This window comes from Drosophila willistoni (assembly GCF_018902025.1).
Source record: "Drosophila willistoni isolate 14030-0811.24 chromosome 2R unlocalized genomic scaffold, UCI_dwil_1.1 Seg167, whole genome shotgun sequence".
Lineage (NCBI taxonomy): Eukaryota > Metazoa > Arthropoda > Insecta > Diptera > Drosophilidae > Drosophila > Drosophila willistoni.
The window spans coordinates 8322872-8342456 of NW_025814050.1; the positions used below are offsets into that span (position 1 = coordinate 8322872).

Below are 19585 nucleotides of genomic sequence, written 5' to 3' on the forward strand. Positions count from 1 at the left end.
ATATCATATAGCTCCCATACAAATGGCAAAGTCACGAACAGTGACTTTTCTCAATAACTTCGTTATTTTCTGAGCTATTGTCATGAAATTTAATATTGGTGAGTTAATTACACATATAAACTGTGCCAAATTTGATCAAGATCGGGTGACTATATCATATAGCTCCCATAGGAACGATCTTTCGAAAACAGTGACTTTTGTCAATAACTTGGTTACTTTTGACGCGATTGCTTTCAAATTAAACATTTGTTAGTTTAATATATCTGTTAATGACTGTGCCGAATTTGATAACGATCGGGTCACTATATCATATAGTTCCCATAGGAACGATCGGTTGAAAACAGTGACTTTGATCAATATCTTAGTTTTTATCTAAATCTATGCTAAGATTGTAGGCCGTTCTTTCGTTTTTTCACTTTGATGGCTATAGGTAAGGAAAGAGTTACAATAAAAGTTGCAAGGGTATTCAAACTTTGACGCGGTCGAAGTTAGCCCCGGCCCTCTGGTTCTTTATTGAGTTATTTTCTGTGTTGGTTTAACATTTTAATTTTTTGTCAAATTTATATATTTGTAACTAACTTTGGCTCAGACTTAGGAATTACTTTTTACTAAGTCCTTAGCACTTCCGGCTCATTTTTTACTCAGAGCTTAGCACTTCCGGCTCACTTTTCAACATAACATCCGCTAGAGGTCGCCATTAAAGCTGTTAATTAACAGTTCAACAAGTATTTGCTGTTAAATAACATTTACCGCTAACTTTGAAAATTCAGAAATTGTGATTTGCAATTTTTTTCCTTCTGCTTTTACGCTGATTCAAGTTTCAACCTTTGTTTGCTGTCGATAGTTAGCTGTTAGTTCAAAACTCTGACTGACTTTCTGCTGTTTTAAGATCGAATCTGCTTGTCGGTTAAAACGGTATTAGTTAATTTCAGATGTTCTGGTTGATGTCAGCCACTCCTCAGGTATGCATTCATTTAGTAATGATTGATGATGAAGCAAAGTATGTTTGTATGTGAGTACTGATTATCTATTTTTGGAAATATTTCATAACAATAATTCTATATATTTTCTTTCGACTGTAGTTTGTCCACTTATAAACCGCTTTTTAGTTTGTTTGCCATTTTAATAAGTATTTAAAATCGGTCAAAATTTGATCTAGTTACGGAAGATAAAACAGAATTAGTAAAAATTTTTTTCGAAATAAGCCAAATTTTTAGTTTTTAGGTTTTAATGCAAATTAAACAACCTCCAATGGGATATTACTTGCCTTTAGTTCGTTATCTGATATAAAGAGTAGGATCCAAAGATAGATAGATAAAGGCGGCTAAAGATTGAATGTTCCGCTTGTATTTGCGATATATATCTTATAGCAACGAAGAATCAATATTTGGTCATATTAATGATCTGGTCTAGCTACATTGTAGTTAGTAAATGTATATTTTAGGTCTTTCCGGGAGTGTACTCCAAAAAAACCTTAAATTAGTCTGATTTCTTACCTCATTGCATTAAAATTGAATACATTATTATGAGTGAAATAAGTAAAAATGACTCAGATTTTGCTTGTTCCATTTTTGCCCTGAAAACCTTTTGGAAAGGAGTCTTCTTAGCTCCCCGTTAATCATTTTAGTCTTTTAAAAGAATCCAATTTCCCACTGCCAATTACTGTAAGATTTTTCTATTTTTACAAAAAAAACATTTCATATTTTTTTTTAACAATTTGTGTTGTTTTTTTTTATTCTTATGTGTCAAATAGTAATTTATTTCATCGCATTGTTATGTTTAGTTGCTTCTTCATTACTGACATTTCTATTTTGGTTGAATTCTTCGTTTTTGTTTTTTATTTTTTATTTTTTGGTATTTCTTTGTTATTTTAGATATAAATACGACATCACGTTTTCGTAATTGATATTTCTCCTATGTAATTTTCTTGTATTCCTATATAAAGCAATAAATAACTTGTTTTCTTTGTTGGTTTTTTTTTTGGGTTTATCTTATTTTTTTTTGTGGTGGGGCATTTTGGGATTTATATATATCGTGCCCGGATTTGATGCTATACAGACTTAATTTAATTTAAAATTCAGTTTTAGTTGTTGGTTGTTTTCCATTTTTCTTATCATTTTTCCGCTTTTCACTATACACAAATATACAATATTTACATGAAAATATCAAGGTTAAAAATGTTACAAAAAAGTGTGTGTTTTTTTTGCGATATATAGTTTAACGCTTAAGCCATGTTCCTTGGGGGCGTAACCTCAAGCTAGTTAGTGTGAATCCTTTTAGGGGTTAACTTAGGGAAATAAAGGATTTTGAGCAAATTGTGTTAAGGTTTTTGTTTTTTTGGTTTTAGGTTTTTTAAGTAAAAGGCTTAGTGCATAAACAAATCGAATCTGCTATGTTTTGTGGTGCTTTTGTTGCTGTTGCTGCTGTTGTTGCTGTTGCTTCTGTTGCTGTTGCAACTGTTGTTGATGTGCAGCTGCCAGCAACAAATTCTGCGATTGCATCTCAAAATAACGCAAAAGTATATTTGAGTATCAGTAATGTACTCCGGGCGTTGAAGAAGGATTAGGAACGGCTGAGGATGCAGCGCCACCATTGCCACTCCCACTTCCACCTCCGCTGCCGCCACCACCACCACTGCTATTGTTGTTGTTGTGGTTGTTCGCAGTGTTATTGTTGTTGTTGCTTGTATTATTCGTACTCCCAGAGTCACCCAGCCAAGAGTCAGGACTGGGTGGAAAATCTGGATAGCCCTGATCGGGACTGGAATCATTACTTAAATCCGATACATTGTTGCTACTGTGCAGACGCTGATGTGTTTTACTGGCATGCAAATTGGAACCCACAGCATGATCTATAAAGAAAATTGCAAAAAAAAAGAGATGATTATTATTTATCATATTTTCTGAAATTTATTAATAAATTCATATGAACTGTAATTATATTTTAAACTGTCAATGTCATAAAATGTTTCTTTTAACATTGCAGAGCTAAACTGGTTTATTTTTTTTTAGTTTTTGTGAACTTGTATATTTTATTTCGAATTCATATTTAATGGCTTGATGCAAATTCAAATTAGCTATGTATCTCAGGTTTAATGTCATTTTATACTAGAGAAAACTTATAGTGCTAACAATTTTACTGAGAAAGGAGGAAAAAACTTAAAAAGTTGTATATTTTTGTTCATACGTTTATTATTGAGCAAAGTTGATCATAAAATTAAAATCAATAAATTCTCAAAAACAGGGATATGTATGTATGTATGTACATATGTATGTATATCCCTTCATTTTGAAGTGTATGTGATATCTTATCATATGCATAAGATTGTAAAAAATTAATAGTCTTCAACACATAAGTTGAAACTCATTAATTCATTTAATTTTAAACTCTTATTTCCATCAAATTAATAAAATTTTTTATTGAAATAAATTGTTTCTTTGTTTTGTGTTATTAAAAACCATCAAATATGTTAATTAATTTAACATATAGAAATTAAACTCATATCTCTAGTTCGAATTGATTTTTTATGATTTTTTATGATTTGACAAGGACCTTCATTAGAAATGTTTCACAGGTGTTATACAACTTTAAAGGGCTTTCGATTGTTTAAATTTTTGTTAATCATATTGAATATATAAATCATAATATTCACGACTTAATTATTAAATATAAAATTGCAAACTGATGGCAAGTCTTTAATAAAAACTTGAAAAATATTTTCTATGCTGATCTTTTGGAATGAAATTGACACTTGTAAAGCATTAACAAAATGTGCGAAAATACTTTTTAAATTTCAGAGAGAGGAATTGTTTGTTAATAATATAAATTTGATTTCTTATTTAGATGGATTCCTATTAAACTTTAATCAAATTTGATATTTGTATTTTTATTATGCTGTAAGCTTAGATTAACTAACACAACTAATTTGAAACAGTTTTCAAAGGAACAATGATTCAAAAGATATTCAAGGCCTCTTGACATTAAAAACAACTTTTCTTCTACTTACCGATATTAGTATAAACAATATTGTCTGGATATGAACCGAACGTATGTCCTGGACCAACGGGGGGTGGCGACCGACTGCTTGGAGGATATTGCGAAGGACTCGAGCTGCCATGCATATAGGAGCCACGTATGCTATGTGGCGAAGCTCCCTCATCTAGGCCCAAATTGACAGTGCTATAGCTGTCGTTGCTTAGATCTGTGCGATAATTGTGTAAACACATTAGTTAAAACTAATTAATTCATTGAATTGTAAACTCTTCGCCTACCATGATGACTGAAACTATCGTAGTCAACTTTCAGCTCATCCTTATCCAGGAATTTATCCGTACGCGGTGAGCAATTGCCCTTCATGGAGCGGAAGTACTGACTCCATCGTGTACGACCTGCATCCTTTTTCAGTCGTTTCTCTTTAGCACGTCTGCGATGGTAATTAAGAAAAGTTAAGAAAGTGTTTTCGTTTTGTTTAAAAATTTCACTTACCGATTTTGGAACCAGACTTGAACCACTCTCATATCCAGACCCGTATCCTGGGACAATTGCTCACGTACATGTCGGGCGGGTTTTGGACTATTATTGTAGGCGGTTTTCAGAGTTTCCAACTGTTTGGCGGTTATTGTGGTACGCGGACGCTTATTAGGTTGATCCCCATCCAATGAACCATCCAAATAGAGACCTATGATAGTTGAAATTATCATAAGTTTGAAAAGATATAAATAGAATTTTTATAATTGACCCACCTTTTGCCTTGGCCTCCTCATAGTCTCGCTTACAGATCAATTTACGATCCTCCATCAGATAGAACTCATCGCCCGTGTTTAAGGTTCGCGAGCACATGGCACACAAAAAACATTGCAGATGATATACATTATCCTGGGCCCTTCGTACCACTTGGGTTGGTGGTATGCCCATATCACAAGCGGAACATTTCGTACCATATCGTCTGTTCGACCCAAACATTGGCGGAGATGGGAGATTATCATTAAACCAGTAATTGCCACCACTGGCCGACATTGCGGCCGACACAATACAAACAGTTTGAGAAATTTACTTACTTGAAGAAATCCTCTTTGCAAAAGAGTTGCCCATTCCGGGCAAAGCACTTGTCATTCAATTGGCCGTGGCACTCACTACATTGCAGGCATTTGGCATGCCACGTCCTTTCCAGCACCTTCAATATGAAACGATCCAGGATCAGTTCGTGACAGCCTCCACACTTTGGTATTGTAGCTGCAATTTACAAAGATCAAACATCATATAAATTTAATCTAATAATCCATTAAATAATGCAAAAAATTCACTGGCTACCTATAATTTCTAAAAAATTTTCGTTATTAAATTCAGAGCTGAACATTACGAATCGTTTCCCAACAAAATCAATTCAAAACAATTTTTATTTTTTTTATTTTGTTAATTACTTGATTTCGTAAATTGAAACTGATTTGTCGTCTATTTAAAAAGTGCCTATATAGCACAAAAAAATTAATATCTAGGTAAATTTCGACCCTCCTTTTTATATTAGTTGATTTTGGTTAAATAAATGAATTTTAATCGGTTTTTTGGAATAGGTAAAACTATAAGATGAGAAAAATTATATATGATATATGATATAATGATATATTAGACCATCTGACTTAGGCTTGCTGCCTTGTAAGCCAACTCCTTCAAATATAATTTCCAAATTGTAGGCCAAATATACAGGACATTTAATTAAATTCAAATTGTGAATCCAAAGAGAAACTTTATAATCTCTCACTAGGAAATTATTGACACCTCATAATTAGTTGCATAACTTTGGGTATGTCTTACATATATTACAATTCATTTACTTTTTGTTGTAAATTCCTTCCTAGGCATTGATTTTAAATTTAAACGATGTCGTTTAGTGTGAGTTTCTTAAACAAGTTCAATTAGTAGATTTTAAAGCGTAAGCACATATGTTTTAGAACATATTCTGCTAGTAGATTTTGAGATATACATAAGTAATATAAAGCATTATTTCAAAAACTCGTTTTATTTTTTTAAATGCAATTTGGCCTTGCAATTCCAAGAACTTTGAGGTTTTTCGACCAAATATAGAAGGTTTCTTTTCCTTTCCAAACTGTTTTCAAGCCTAAAAACGATTAATTATCCAAGTTGTTTTTTAAGTGAAAAAAAATTAAGTGCCCTTCTAATTGTGAGATAAATTAAAACAGGCTCGCGATCCTGTCCTTTATCTTAAAATGAAATACTTTGCCTAAAGGGTAGACGATTAAATAGAGAACTTGACAATTTATATAATATATATGTACATTCTCTAAAGGGTACACAAATTAATAGAAAAGTTGTTAATGTAATAAGGAAATGAAAGCGATTTTAAATTGTCACAAAATTTCAATACAATTTCCTCAAATTTAATTGCGATTGGCAATGAAAAGTGAACCACTATGGAATCCTATATTGAATAATCCAAAAATGTTTGCTTATTTAAATTTATTAATTTTCAGTTAAATACAAGAAATACGATTTCAAATTTTTTTTCCAGCTCTATTTGCTATGATAAAGAGAGAATCTTTTAAAATTCTTTTTAAAGAAAATTTTTAAGTTATTTTAAGTGTGTAGAGACACCATAAAGGGTAAACGATTCTTTTAAGTGTGTTGAGACATCATAATTTAGTATCGTAAAGAATTTTATATAATTTTTTTTAAACCAAAGTTAATTCAACATATTAGAAAACACAATTTTGCATTAAATTTAAATAGATTTGTTTAAGTAATCAATTTGAAAGTGACAGCTTAAATTAACGAAAACCTAAACGATTAAATTTTTATAGTTTCTATAGTTTCTCAGTTTTGATTTGCAGCTTCTTTAAACATTTTTGGTTTTTGTAAATAGAGTTGAGAATTAAATTTCTCTCTTATTGTCAGTTTTTTTTTTCTCCAAATGTGAGAACTTACATAATAGAAATTCTGGCAATTGACTCAAATTGATTGGCGGTACACGATCATCACATTTGCCATTGGACAGAAAGTCACTTTTGAACATCATTAGCTTCAAAAGTTCCATGCCTGATTGCTAAATATAATTAAGAATTTCCGATATAATCCCAGTGTAAGTAAAAGCAAGTGCCCCGAAGTTTAGGTGGGCGGGGGGCCGGGGATGGAGTTCTTGTTTCTTTTAAATTTAACACATTCACTTCAATTCGATTTCACATTTTCACTTAAATTTATTATATATTTTTTCTCTACAATTTTTGCGTTTTTTTTTTATTCTTTTTTATTTTTCTATTTTGTGGTTTTAGTTGCCGACGGATGAACGGTTAACACGTTTGGAAATTTGTTTGTTGTACCGTTATCACAGTTTTCAGAGAGTGCAGCAGTGGGAGTGACCGTCGTCTTCGTCGTCGTCGTGACGCCGAACCAGAACGACGCGTCGTACCGAGCGGTAACTACTCGTGTGGGCAAGTGCGGCGACGTCGACGCTTGGAAAGCAACTGAAAGGCAACTGACGAACCCAGCGACTCCGGACTGGACTGGAGGGCAGGCAGATAAAATATATATTTTTGGGGTTGCTGTTGCTGCGAGTGTTGCTGCTGACATAATCTCAGCCCAACCCTTAGAAATCAGGCTGCACTTCCAATTGGAAAGCTTCATGAAATACAATTTGAGCTGACTGCACCCTGTGCCAGTTAGCTAAAAAGAGGCTTTTGTTGTTGTTGCTGCTGCTCATAGATTTTGAGTTTTGGTTTGTGCCAGTTTTCCAGAGTTTTTGGGCTTTTTCGTTTTTCTTTGTTGTTGTTGTTGTTGTTGGGTTTTGGTTTTTTTTGTCTATGCCTCAACAATTGAGTTTTGGGTTGGTCGCCCAACAACAGCAACAACAAAGAGCGGGGAAATTGCATTGTAACACTTTATATCTGTGAGTGTGCCTCTCTCTTTCTCTCTCTCTTTGTGTGTATGTGTGTGTGTGAGTTTTCTTTTTCTTTTTGTGTATTTGTGCCTGGGATTGGTTGTTTTGTTGTGTGCGTCAACGTTGCCTGCAGTTTTCGGGGAGTGGTCTCTGAAAAAGCTCTTTCAGCTTTTGACTTTTTCTTTCTTATGTGTGTGTGTGTGTTTGAGTGTGTGTTTTTTTCTCCTTCTTCGCCACTCACTCTAACAGTCTGCTCTATTTGGCTCTCACTCTTGCCAGCTCATCTCCTTCTTCACACAGAGAAAGAAACTCGTTTGGGGAATTTCTGTATCAAAATTATACACATAAATGTAGTGCATTTTCCACTCTCTTTTGTTTGTGTGTATGTGTGTGTGTGTGTGTGTGTGTGTGTGTGTGTGCACTTGGCTGCCATTGCTTATTGTTGTGTCATTGTTTCGTAACTGTAAAATGACCTTAAAGCCATTAAATTGCTGACCGGCTGATCAAGGAGAGCAACAACGTCTGCGCAACAGAAATTTATTTCAATTGCCGCCGAAACCCACTCAAAATGTCCAACCAAAATAGACAGACAGACAGACAGATAGAGAGACGATGAGATAGAGAGACCATGGCAGTCCGTCAGTTGGCCATTCAGTCAGTTTGGCTCCCAACAGACGCTTATGAGCAGCAAAGTGTTGGACCTCTTTTGCACTTTTTGGCCATTTTCAACGCCAAAAATGTGCGTGCCTCCCTCCCTCCCACACACAAATTCCGACACCCACTACACACACCCACAAACACAGATACATATAAACATGTGCATACATTGATATTTAACATCGAACGTTGACCGCTTTAAAGGATTTTTATTGTTGTCAAACCTGACAGACTGACTTCAATGTGTTTTTGTTTTTTTTTCGCTTTTAATTTCTTTTTTTTTTATAAATGCGATTTTTTGTCATGGCCGATTACACAAACAGATAGAAAGAATAAATACATTTAGAAAATGGAACATTTTTTAAAGATTATTCAACCAAAGAAATGCTTTAAAAGGGGTTTTATAAATGAAACGCAAGAAAAGTCTGTCTCTAGAATTATATTTGTCGTTTTGGGAGCTTAAGAAATTTGTTAATCTAATACTTATTTGGAAATTAAATCCCCAATTCTTGTATCCCATTTGCAAAGTTATTATTTATATGTTTATATGTCTGGTAAAACCGAATAGCCAAACCACTTAGTACAGCTGTTAAACGACGATGTGGCAAGTGATCCACAAAACTGGCGACGAGGGACCCTCAAAAGCGATAAGCCAACGACGAGAAGAAGTTGGAATAAAGAGTTAAGTAGAAGTTCCTATAAAAACCCAAAGACGAAACTCAATCACTTACTATAGGTATTTAAAACGTAATTATCATATAAAATAAAACCTATAATTAATGTTAATCCTTAACGGTACTACTCATGTCTCCGGAAAAAGATATCAGACGCCACATAAATTACTGCAAAGTTGTTAAATTGTACAATAAATACGTAAATTCTTTCTGTTGTGCAACTGATTTGCCACTCAATATATTGGTAAATGAATCTATATCTAATAACTTTTGAGAAAAAAGACTTCCAAAATGTCCAAAAAGCATTGAAAAAATACAAATACAGAAAAAGCAATAAGAGTTGTTGAACAATAGTTGACCATAACAACTTAAAACTTAAACTTAATAGACAATAATAATAAGTACTCTGTTTATATGTAAAAATAATGCGGTCGATACCAGCTATAACGATATTAATGAGGACCAACAATATTCGATCGTTATAATCGATTTTCATTGTATCTGATAATAAGGTAAATTTATTGAAATTGGTAAATTCTTTTAATCAATTTGTTTATAGCCGGCATCAAACAAGAAAGTTCAAATCATTTACACTATTCCAACTCTTTTTCAGCATCTTTTGCCTGCCTGTACGACGATTAGATCTTACAATTATGCACTGCAAGAAAATTTATAATTAAACCATCAGAAGATGGCTTTTCTGTTATATTTTTGCATACCTTAATCTATTACTTTCTGTCTTTCAATAGGGTAATCTCAAATCGTGTTCTTAATTCAACATAGCAGTTGTGTTGGTAAGAAAAATCGTAAATTTTTGTTTACTAATCCTTTATTCAATGGAAATATTTCGGTGACCTACTCACCAAATATCGATTGATTTTTATGTCGAATCAATGCAAAAATGCATTAATTTTTGAAAAGCAATTAAGGAAACTTTTAAATGTTAATAAATTTAACCGTCATTTGGATAATGTGAAAAGATTATGCAAAAAGCGAGTTAAAGTAAAATTGTTCAAAAAAAAGTGGAATGCATAGAAATAATGATGTTAACTTGATTAAATTACAAGGTATTAATGTGGAAATATATTCCATTTTTATTTATTTACTTTAGTTTGCTTAACTTTCCAATTTGCATTTGATTTCTGGAATTACGCATTTTTCATAGCATACTTTTAAGCGTATTTTGTAGCAAATGTTAAATTTTCACCATTTTGTTGAAAATTTAATGCACAGAGAGTACTAAATACTTTGTTGTGCAAAGAATGGTTACCATATGGGCTAAAACAACAAAAACAACAATAATCTACACACTGTTGGAGCCATATGGCCGAAAGTAAAAAAAAAAAACCTTATAAAACCAAAAAAGCAAACTAAAAGCATATAAGCTCAAAAGCAGCAAAAAGAGAGAGGGAGAGACAGAGGGAGAGAGTGAGGGAGTGGGTTTGAGAGAAAGAAAGAGCGCACAGCGCTTTCAAGTTTTAACGCCAAGCGGAGCGAGCAACACGACAAGCCAAAGCCCAAGTGAATTTGACACAAGATAAAGAAGGAGGAGCACTTGGTTGTGCAAAAGGCATGGCTATTTTGTTGTGACTTGTCCTGACCATCGCCCTAGCTTCATTCTACCCCCGACTTCAAGCTATGTATATGTTTCTTCTCGACGCTTGATGAGTGTTTCGTCCGATTATGCAACAAGCTGCACTGCCTTCTGTCCACCTACAGTATGTCAGAGCTTACAATTCTTCTTCTGCTTTTGGCTTCTTTTGTGTGGCGTTGTTTTGGGATGGCTATATGAATATTTGAAGAGACTGTCTTTAATATTTCCTTTTGCCACAGAGAGAGAGTGAACGAGAGAGAGAGAGAGAGTAAGTGAGAGAGAGATACATACACACACACACACTCACACAAAGCATCATAAGAAAGAGCAGCTTTTGGCTCTACCGAATATAATCCGTGCTTTCGGGCTACCTTTGCCAGGTTGCCAGCAGATTTAAGCTCATTCAACCAACATAGAGTTCTGGTCCCCAGATAATGCTTACACACATTCAAATGTAAGTCTGCCACTGCCTCTGTGTACGTCTGTGTGTGTGTGTGTGTATGTATGCCTTCTTTCAACTTGTTCAACGTACACGCAATTTACAACATAAATTCTACTTCAGCCTTCGATTGCTACCAAAGCCGCCATTTTCCGTTGTCATTGTGCCTACGGCAGCCATGCAAATTTTCCCATCTGACTTTTCGAGCTCTTTTCTCTATGTCTTTTTTTCTATGACAATATGTACCTCTGATAGCTTTAGGGGATTTTATTTACTTTCACCACAAAAATAGATACGAAACACAAATACAAAAATGGTTTTGCCATATGCATTCGATGAACATTTCCATTATAAAGAGGTTTTTTTCCTTAAAAAAGCAAAATAACTTTTCATATATATTTCCTTTTAAAACTCAAATATAGATTTTTCTTCTTACAGTGACTCGATGTTGATTAAAATAATGAATAAAATTCAAAATATGCAAGCATTATAAAGTTTCATTTCAATATTTTTAAAAGACTAAGTCCAACTAATACATATATATGTGGATATGGGCAATTCCCTAATGTCGAACTTGATATTCAAAGTAAAACAAATTCAATATCAGAACACCTTTTTATTTTGAATAAAGTAAGTAAGTAAGTTGACTTGCCAACTTAGGTATACCATGCACTATTAAAACAAATATATATTTAAATGCCTTCATGTATTTTTATTTAAAATTGTGTTCAGATGCTTTTCACATACATACATAGGAGCACCCTGACCAGCCAACGATCAACTCCTGCCTATTGAGAAAACGTTTTATTCATAACTCTGCTATTTTTAGGCCGATGGATATTAATAATAAATTTAACTATGCTAAATTTGGTTTCACAAGGTAGTAAATTACGGGAGATCGTGGAGTTTTACAAATACGGGGCGTGGCAAAATTTCACTTACAAAATCTGCGCCTTTACATACCAAACATAATGTCTCTAGCTAAAATAGTCTTTGAGAAAAACTTTTTTGCTTAAATTGCAAAGGCGGAAGGAGGCGTGGCAAAAATTTGATATAAGTTTGATCACTTTACATACTGTACGAGGCTATATACCAAAATTGGTGTCTCTAGCTTATATAGTCTTCGAGATCTAGGTGTTCATTCGGACAGACGGACATGGCTAGACCGGTTTTGCTGATGATGCTGATCAAGAATAAATGTACATATGTACATACTTTATGGGGTCGTAAAATCTTCCTTCTGCCATACATTTTGGTGACCTTAATATACCACTTCACCCTATAGGCAAAACTTACAGCTATTAAATAGTATCATAGTTGGTGCAAATTTAATATTGGACAAGCGTTAATTTTCTAGAAAATCAAAAGCAACGAAGTATGTAATTCGGACGCTACAAATACAGACTTTTCTTGAGGATTGCCCATATATAAATTTGTATTGCGGTTAGAGCAAAATAAGAGAATAAATTATGAATTTTTAAAATCCTTTTGGTTTTAACTTGCTTACAAATTTACTCAATTTCGATGCAAAAACTAGTCTTGGTTATACAGCTTGTTTAGATAAAGATCATTTTTTTAAATTTAGTTATAAATTTAGTTAGTTATATAAGTTATATGCATACAATATGGCTATATTTTGACCTTTTTTGACGTCAGTCGAAACTGATTAGTCTGCTGCAGACAATAAGGCTTAAGAATATATAAGATTTTAGATCGTAGTCAGCACAAAAGAGAAGCAGGTTCTTACTAATTTATCGAAATAGTTTTTGCCTGGTTTTACTCAACTTGGAAACTATGATTTTAAAATAAAATATGATAGTTTTAATGTAGCAATTCAGGAGTACGGAGAGATCCCCTTATACAATTACGTCTTAAGTTGAAAACTTGAAAAACTGTCCATAAAAAGGTTTAAAAAAATTATTACAAATCCAATCTATTATTTAAAATTTTAAAATTATTTAAAATTTAATCTATGAGATGTAATTTAGATCTGTATATATATTCATATATATTATTAGATTTCTGCATTAAAAAAGCTTGAAAGTTTAGTTAAATCTCTTCATCTTAATAATATACTAAAATTGTACTCCAGTACTCACAGTATTTTAAGTAGAAAAATATTCAAGTGACTATATAATTTACTTTATTTATTAAATTGATTGATTGTTTATTGAACACATAATAATGTAGTACATAAAAAGAACTTGTCATAAAATAAATAAACAAATGTATCCTTCCCTCTGTCCTTGAGGGTTATGTTATTTTAATAGACACGTAATCTGCTCTCGTAACTCAATTGCTGACATCTGTTCAATAATTTCTAGTAATTAGATTGACAACTTAATTGCTTAACCCTAAATACATATGTAAACATTAGAGTCAAGGGATCCTCCAATCATTTTGTTTGGGGTTGACAACTCCATTTCAGTCAGAAGAGTCCTATAATCAACCAGAAAATCATATATACATACATACATATAGTACCATTAGCCAGCAAAAAAAAAAAAGAAAAAAACCGAAACCAAACAAAAGACCCATTTAGATAAGAGTCACCTCACGAACAGCCCCGCACCAGCTCAAAGTCATAATCATAATAAATAGAAATAGAAATGGTGGCGAAGCCAAAGTGACCAACTAAAAGTTATTACGCAACGCTCGCGATGCACTCTCCAGACAGGCAAAAGAAAAAAGGGGTAAAGCAAAAAAATAAAACAAGGAAGGCCGATAGATAGATACATATACGAACAACGATGTCCTGCGCCAGAAGCCAGCCGGAAACCGATGGGCATACAGACACAAAATGCGCGATAAAATATTGAAAGCACTCCAAAAGCATTAATAAAACGAGTGGGGAGGAGCAGACCCAGACCCAGACTCAGACTCAGAACCAGAGTGGGCTTGGTAAGTGGGCACACGTGAACTTTACACCTACACCAGGGGCACAGTCAGAGCCGCAATCCATAGTGCTGGGCCAGCTGTGGCCTCATCGCGTGCGTGCCAGTCGTTTGGCCATGGCGCACGCATCCATTAGGATTCAAATTGCTCGTGGTTGACGGTGGCGGTGGAAATGGCTCTGGCTCTGGCGCACAGTGTGTTTTTTTTTCTTTTTCTTTTTATGCTCTTGCCTTTTTGACTTAACTTTGCCTTTTTGTACATTTTCCATTTTTCGTTCTTTTTTTTCCCCCCTGTTTTATGCGATTATTTTTCGAGGATGAGACCTGTGGACGGGGGCGGTTGGGGCTGGGGTTTTGGGCAGAGCCCATTGCACGCGTCGTCACTTTGCATAGGAAACCACCACGGCGGCGGCCACGTCGACAGCGTCGGCGTCATCTGCACGAACTTTGGTAACTTTATTCGGAACGAGGCCGCATATTATCTAATTAGAGGCACTTCAAAAAACAACATTACAAAAAGTTTTGCCATTTGAGGCCAACTACATAGAAAAGTATAAAAAAAAAGAAAAAACATACAATAAAATTGACACTCGGCTTTTTGTTATCAAGGGTGAGGGATAAGTCATTCTGATGGTTTTTGTGGTTAGAGAAAAAGTCACTCTTTAATTTTAGGGTTGCAAAATATTCGTCCTAATTGAGGTATTTCATTCATATGACATTTTAGCATTATATTACATGATGTAAGTTTTGAATGTAAGAGAAGTTTTTTGGGGTTCCATAACTTTGACTTTGTCTTAATAACAATACGATAACAATTTGAAACGAAAAGGACTTCAAGGATGGTAATTTCTCAACTTTCTTTTCATCTCTACTTTTTATCTCAATACAGTAAGTAATACACCGACTTCGATATATCCTGCTAGAAACGAAAAATGAATTCTCGAATCGCCCGCCTAAGGCATACTTTTCCTTTCCCAAAACTCATATACCTAGATCTGCCATTGTTTCGCTCATTATATTACATCTCTAATTTGGTCCGCAAATTTTCAAATTTTATTTTTTTTTAAGGATTGAAAATAATAGGGATTACATCAGTTTAGAAAATAAATTAAATAAAATCTGTGAACATGGAAAACAAAATTAAAATTTCATCCCTTCATTAGGGAGATTCAAAACGTAGAAATCTTTTCAAAAGAGAAAAAAAACTTCTCGCCTATTATCCCTATAATTCACGCTTCTTTATTTAATGATTGTTTCATTGGTCTATAAATGAATGCAACAAATGTCAATATAAATATTAAATTTTCATTATTGATGACAGTTTTTTTAGACGAGTTTTTGTTTCGCTTTTTTCTATTTGAAAAAAAACACACTTTTTTATCAACATTTTTTTATTTTAGCTTTTCAAAGATATTGTAATCTCAATACAAATAGAGTAATTAGGCACCTCGAGGCAGATTTTCCTGCTTAATATATTCCAACAGCAGCAGGAGAAATAAGGATTGTTGGTAGGGAAGAGTGGAAGGAGGGAGGTAAGTGCTTTTTACGCTCTGCTTATCTATGCTTAGGATGGGTTTCTCTTACTTGGGCTTCAAAGTGGGAAAACTATTTATCATAAGCCACGTCTTGGTTGTCCACCAAAAAGGATGACTGTGAATACAAGGAGTACAAGGATCTAGGAGCGCCCAGGCAACGCCCATTTCAAACGCAACGTATCCGCATCTGTTCCAAAGCATTTATCAAAATGTCAATGCAGCACTTAACCAAATCCATTAAGTAACTCCATGGCATCCACCAGCTCAGTCAGTCAGTCAGTCAGTCATTCAGTCAGTTTGTCATGCATTTCATTCATCTATTCATTGGCCATAAAAGCGCGGCTATTGTGTTCTCTTCCTCCTGCTCGTACTTCACCCCCGTTGCCCCATCTCTCTGTGTCGCCTGTTTCTCGCCTGTGTCGGCGAGTAAATGCGTCCATTTAGCGGCAAACAAGCGACAGATCCGCTTGTAATCCTTTAAGTGTATGCAGAGCGGCATCATGCGAATGGATGCGAATCGGTGGGCGGGGCACACTCTGGTGACAGCAAGTGCAATAATTTGTTTGCAGTTTCCCCGTTAAGTGCTCTATTTTGTACAAATGGAAACATCACCAGCAAAAGGGACGACGAGAATCAAGTAAAAGTACGATGGATGGAGGAATGAATGGAACGAAGGAAGGAAGGAAGGAAGGAAAGCGCACATTTCAAGGGTGTCTCCGTCTCTGGACGCCTTTTGTTGTTGTGTTTCCCTAACGAAATCAATTCGACAAAGTCAACTAAGGGCAAACTGGGAGGTGGGTGGCAACCCAAAAAGAAAAAATAAGAAAAAAGAATTTGCCCTCTCTTTTTATCTATCATACTCTCTCTATCTGTAACCCTGGCTGATGTTATACGTCGTCCATTGAGCTGGCTGGTTCGCCGACAAAGTCAACCCAAAGAATACAGAAGCGAGGGCTCTTTACAGTGGTTTCAACATTTAAACGAAAATTTTAAATGAAATACATATGTATATTTCATTTAAATTGTTGACCAACACTGCTCACATGTGTGACCTTGTTTTTGAGGTCTTAATACAACACTATTTTAAAGGGTTGCCCCTTATGTTTAATAAGCAACTTTTAGGCTTTAATAAAATTTATTCTTAAATTAATATATTTTTCTTTATCATTAAGTTATAATTCAAATAGATCATATTACCCACTGTATGAATAGCCACTCCACTTGGTTATACAAATAAGCAAAGTATATCCGATCAGAGCGACCGACCAACCGACCGACCGCCGGGCTCATTTATGACGAAATCCCGCTGTTTGTTTTGAGAGGACATTACCCACAAAACACAGGAAGTATTCATAGCTTCGCTCTATTTAAACACAACCCCAAGCTGTTGTCCTCGTCCTCGCTTACATCCTCGTCGTCATCGTCAACGTCCTCGACATCTCGGGTGTTAACACAGCCATGGTTAGGGTTGCGGGTGGTAGCTTTCTGACTGCGACTCACTTGCATTGATGACATATTGGCGTGTCTGTGTGTCGATGGGCACCCCCCGGATCGCTTGGGTTGCGTTCATTGTATTGCCACTTTTGTCTTGACTCTGGTATGTATGTATTCTTGCTCTACATACCGTTAATGTTAATGCTTTTAATGTAATAAAAACATTTGCAGCGTTTAAGGGGCGTATAACCATTGTACTTACATCTATATGGGGTAGGCCTTTAATAGGACAGGTTGATTCGAATTTCGTTTGGGTTTTTTGTTTTCTATTCCTTGTTAGACCGTTTTTTTTTTTACGTCTCATTCACTTGTTGCTGCCATGGGTTTTATTTTGAATGGTATATCCAACAAATTTAACAAAGATTTCTTTGCCATATGGGTAAATAAAGAATTTTAGTTGCTCGTATAAATTATTGCTAGTATTTTCTTTTTTTTTTTGGAAGGATCAAATTTGTTTGGGGGTTCGCTTTTCGTTCGAGCCTCATGAATAATACAAAAGCAAAGAGGCGCACCCAAAACTGGTTCCTAATCCAACTCTCTCCCTCTCTCTCCCTTGCTGTATGAGGCTTTAGGTGAAGACAGACAGTCAAGTTTATTGTTAAACAAAAATGGGTAAGCCATAAAATTTCCAGAGTCCCAACCATGCCGTTTAACCTTTTGCTCCCTGCCACACACTCACACTCACACACACACACACACTCTCTCACACATTCGTAAAGATGGGGTGTAAAATTTCTGCTACTTTTTTTTTTATTTTATTTTAACTTTGAAGAAGTTTTTGCTACAATATGTTGCTGATTATGCCGCTGGGATTAAGTGTCAGTCGGCAGTGGCAGTGGTAGTAGTAGTTGTAGTCACTCGACAGACTCTACCCAAGTGCATAATGACCTTAATCAATTCAACCGACCAACCCTCAAAAACGCAAGAGAAAAATACATCTATAGAGGGAAGAAATTATTGTCAGCGGGCTCAACTGTTGCATTGTGTCATGAACCTGAACCTGGACCTAGACAAAATGAAATAGGGGAGTGGACCAGCGACTGGTTAATACATAAGTGCTGCAATAAAAACTAAAGCCAACTGTAACCAGAGAAGCAAAGCCAAGGGTAACAGAGGGAGATTAGGCAAGGAAGATCGCCTATGGTTAAGTGGACGATGACGAGTCATCGACAAGAGCGTTTTGCCACGCGTCATATGGAAATACTAGAAGCGTGGAAACTGGCAGTCATCGGGGCTTAGGCTCACTTTGCTACTTTGTCGCGGCAACTTTGCCAACTTTGCTGCCTGGCGCACTTGACTTGGCATTGGCCTCCTCACTTCTATAACTCACACGTGCCTGCAATTAAGGTGAGAGTAACTCGATATGGTTAGAAGAACTCATGTCAGACTAAGTGGAGACCGAGTGAAGGTCTCCATGCCTCACCTATATACATGCAAGGCACACCACACACTTACTCCACACATTCCACACTCCACAATTAGGCCGTGTTAACACGAACAACCGTTAACCTACGCAAAAGATAACTGCCATCCATTCCTCCCACCAACAATGCGCCAAACCACTGCCACCATGAGGTTCATTTCCATTAACCGGCAAAAAGAGGCGTTTAAGTTAATAGCAATGGGTCGTTCTCCGTCCTCGTTGTCGTCGACTTTCGCCACCTAACTCCATCCATGGCCATGTCTTCGTTGACTTCGTCTACCACATTGCACTTTGGCTTTGCCACTTTTAGTGTTTCATAATTAAAAATGTTGCCCGGATTGTGTCGTCCCCCTTATATATGTATGTTCTTGTTGCCCTCTCATGCAATATTAAGGCACGAAGGAAACCGTTAACCAAAAGCCACCGTACACCATACACACAGCTGTGCCCCAGCTTAACTTACGCCTGGCTCTTGCCAAGGTGAAAGTCTTTTTGGGCACCTTTTAATGCGTTTGCTTTTAATTCCGGCCGGTGAGCACTTACGGCCGTAAGCATTCAAAGTAAGTGCCAACAAAGCCCTGTGACATGTTGTTGGCTCATCCTCCGCTTTGTCTTGGTTTGGTTTGGAGTGTTTTTTCTTCTTTTTGGCCGCATTTTTATTATGCCTATTATAATTTACTTTATGCATTCGTTTCACCTTCTTGTTCCTCTTCATTTACTCTTGTGTTCCTATTAAGCTTTTGTCGAGAGCTTTACTGCCCTTTTTTTTCTTTTTGTTTTGTGGCGACACTTTTTTGTAATTTCATAATTGTGGTAGTAGATAAATGGTCATACATGTTAAGAAAACGCGAATTTTAAGCGGATTTTTTATGTAAAGTGGAATTATTTTGAAAAAGAAAAGTATTGAGAATGGTTTCAAATGTATTTTCTTACTGGAACGCGAAGATTGGATAGATATTTAATTAAGAGTAAGTAGGTCAATTCAAT

General features: G+C 35.3%; 1 protein-coding gene across 4 annotated transcripts in view; it reads right to left on the reverse strand.

Annotated features, from left to right (window-relative positions):
• Window positions 1-1751: 1751 nt before the first annotated feature.
• LOC6644456 (LIM/homeobox protein Lhx3) overlaps window positions 1752-19585 on the reverse strand; it is a 41775-nt gene continuing 23941 nt past the window's right edge. The window contains exons 1-7 of one of the 4 annotated variants that reach the window (XM_047010726.1): window positions 6940-7213; window positions 5058-5232; window positions 4743-4954; window positions 4486-4678; window positions 4272-4423; window positions 4007-4201; window positions 1754-2851 (exon numbers count right to left, since the gene is read on the reverse strand). In XM_047010726.1, the coding sequence (XP_046866682.1) occupies window positions 2532-2851; window positions 4007-4201; window positions 4272-4423; window positions 4486-4678; window positions 4743-4954; window positions 5058-5232; window positions 6940-7048 (1356 nt within the window). In that variant the 5' untranslated portion in view covers window positions 7049-7213 and the 3' untranslated portion in view covers window positions 1754-2531. Of the gene's footprint in view, window positions 2852-4006; window positions 4202-4271; window positions 4424-4485; window positions 4679-4742; window positions 4955-5057; window positions 5233-6939; window positions 7214-19585 lie in introns of those variants that run through there. The other 3 variants (XM_047010727.1, XM_047010725.1, XM_023176609.2) reach the window with 3 other exon arrangements.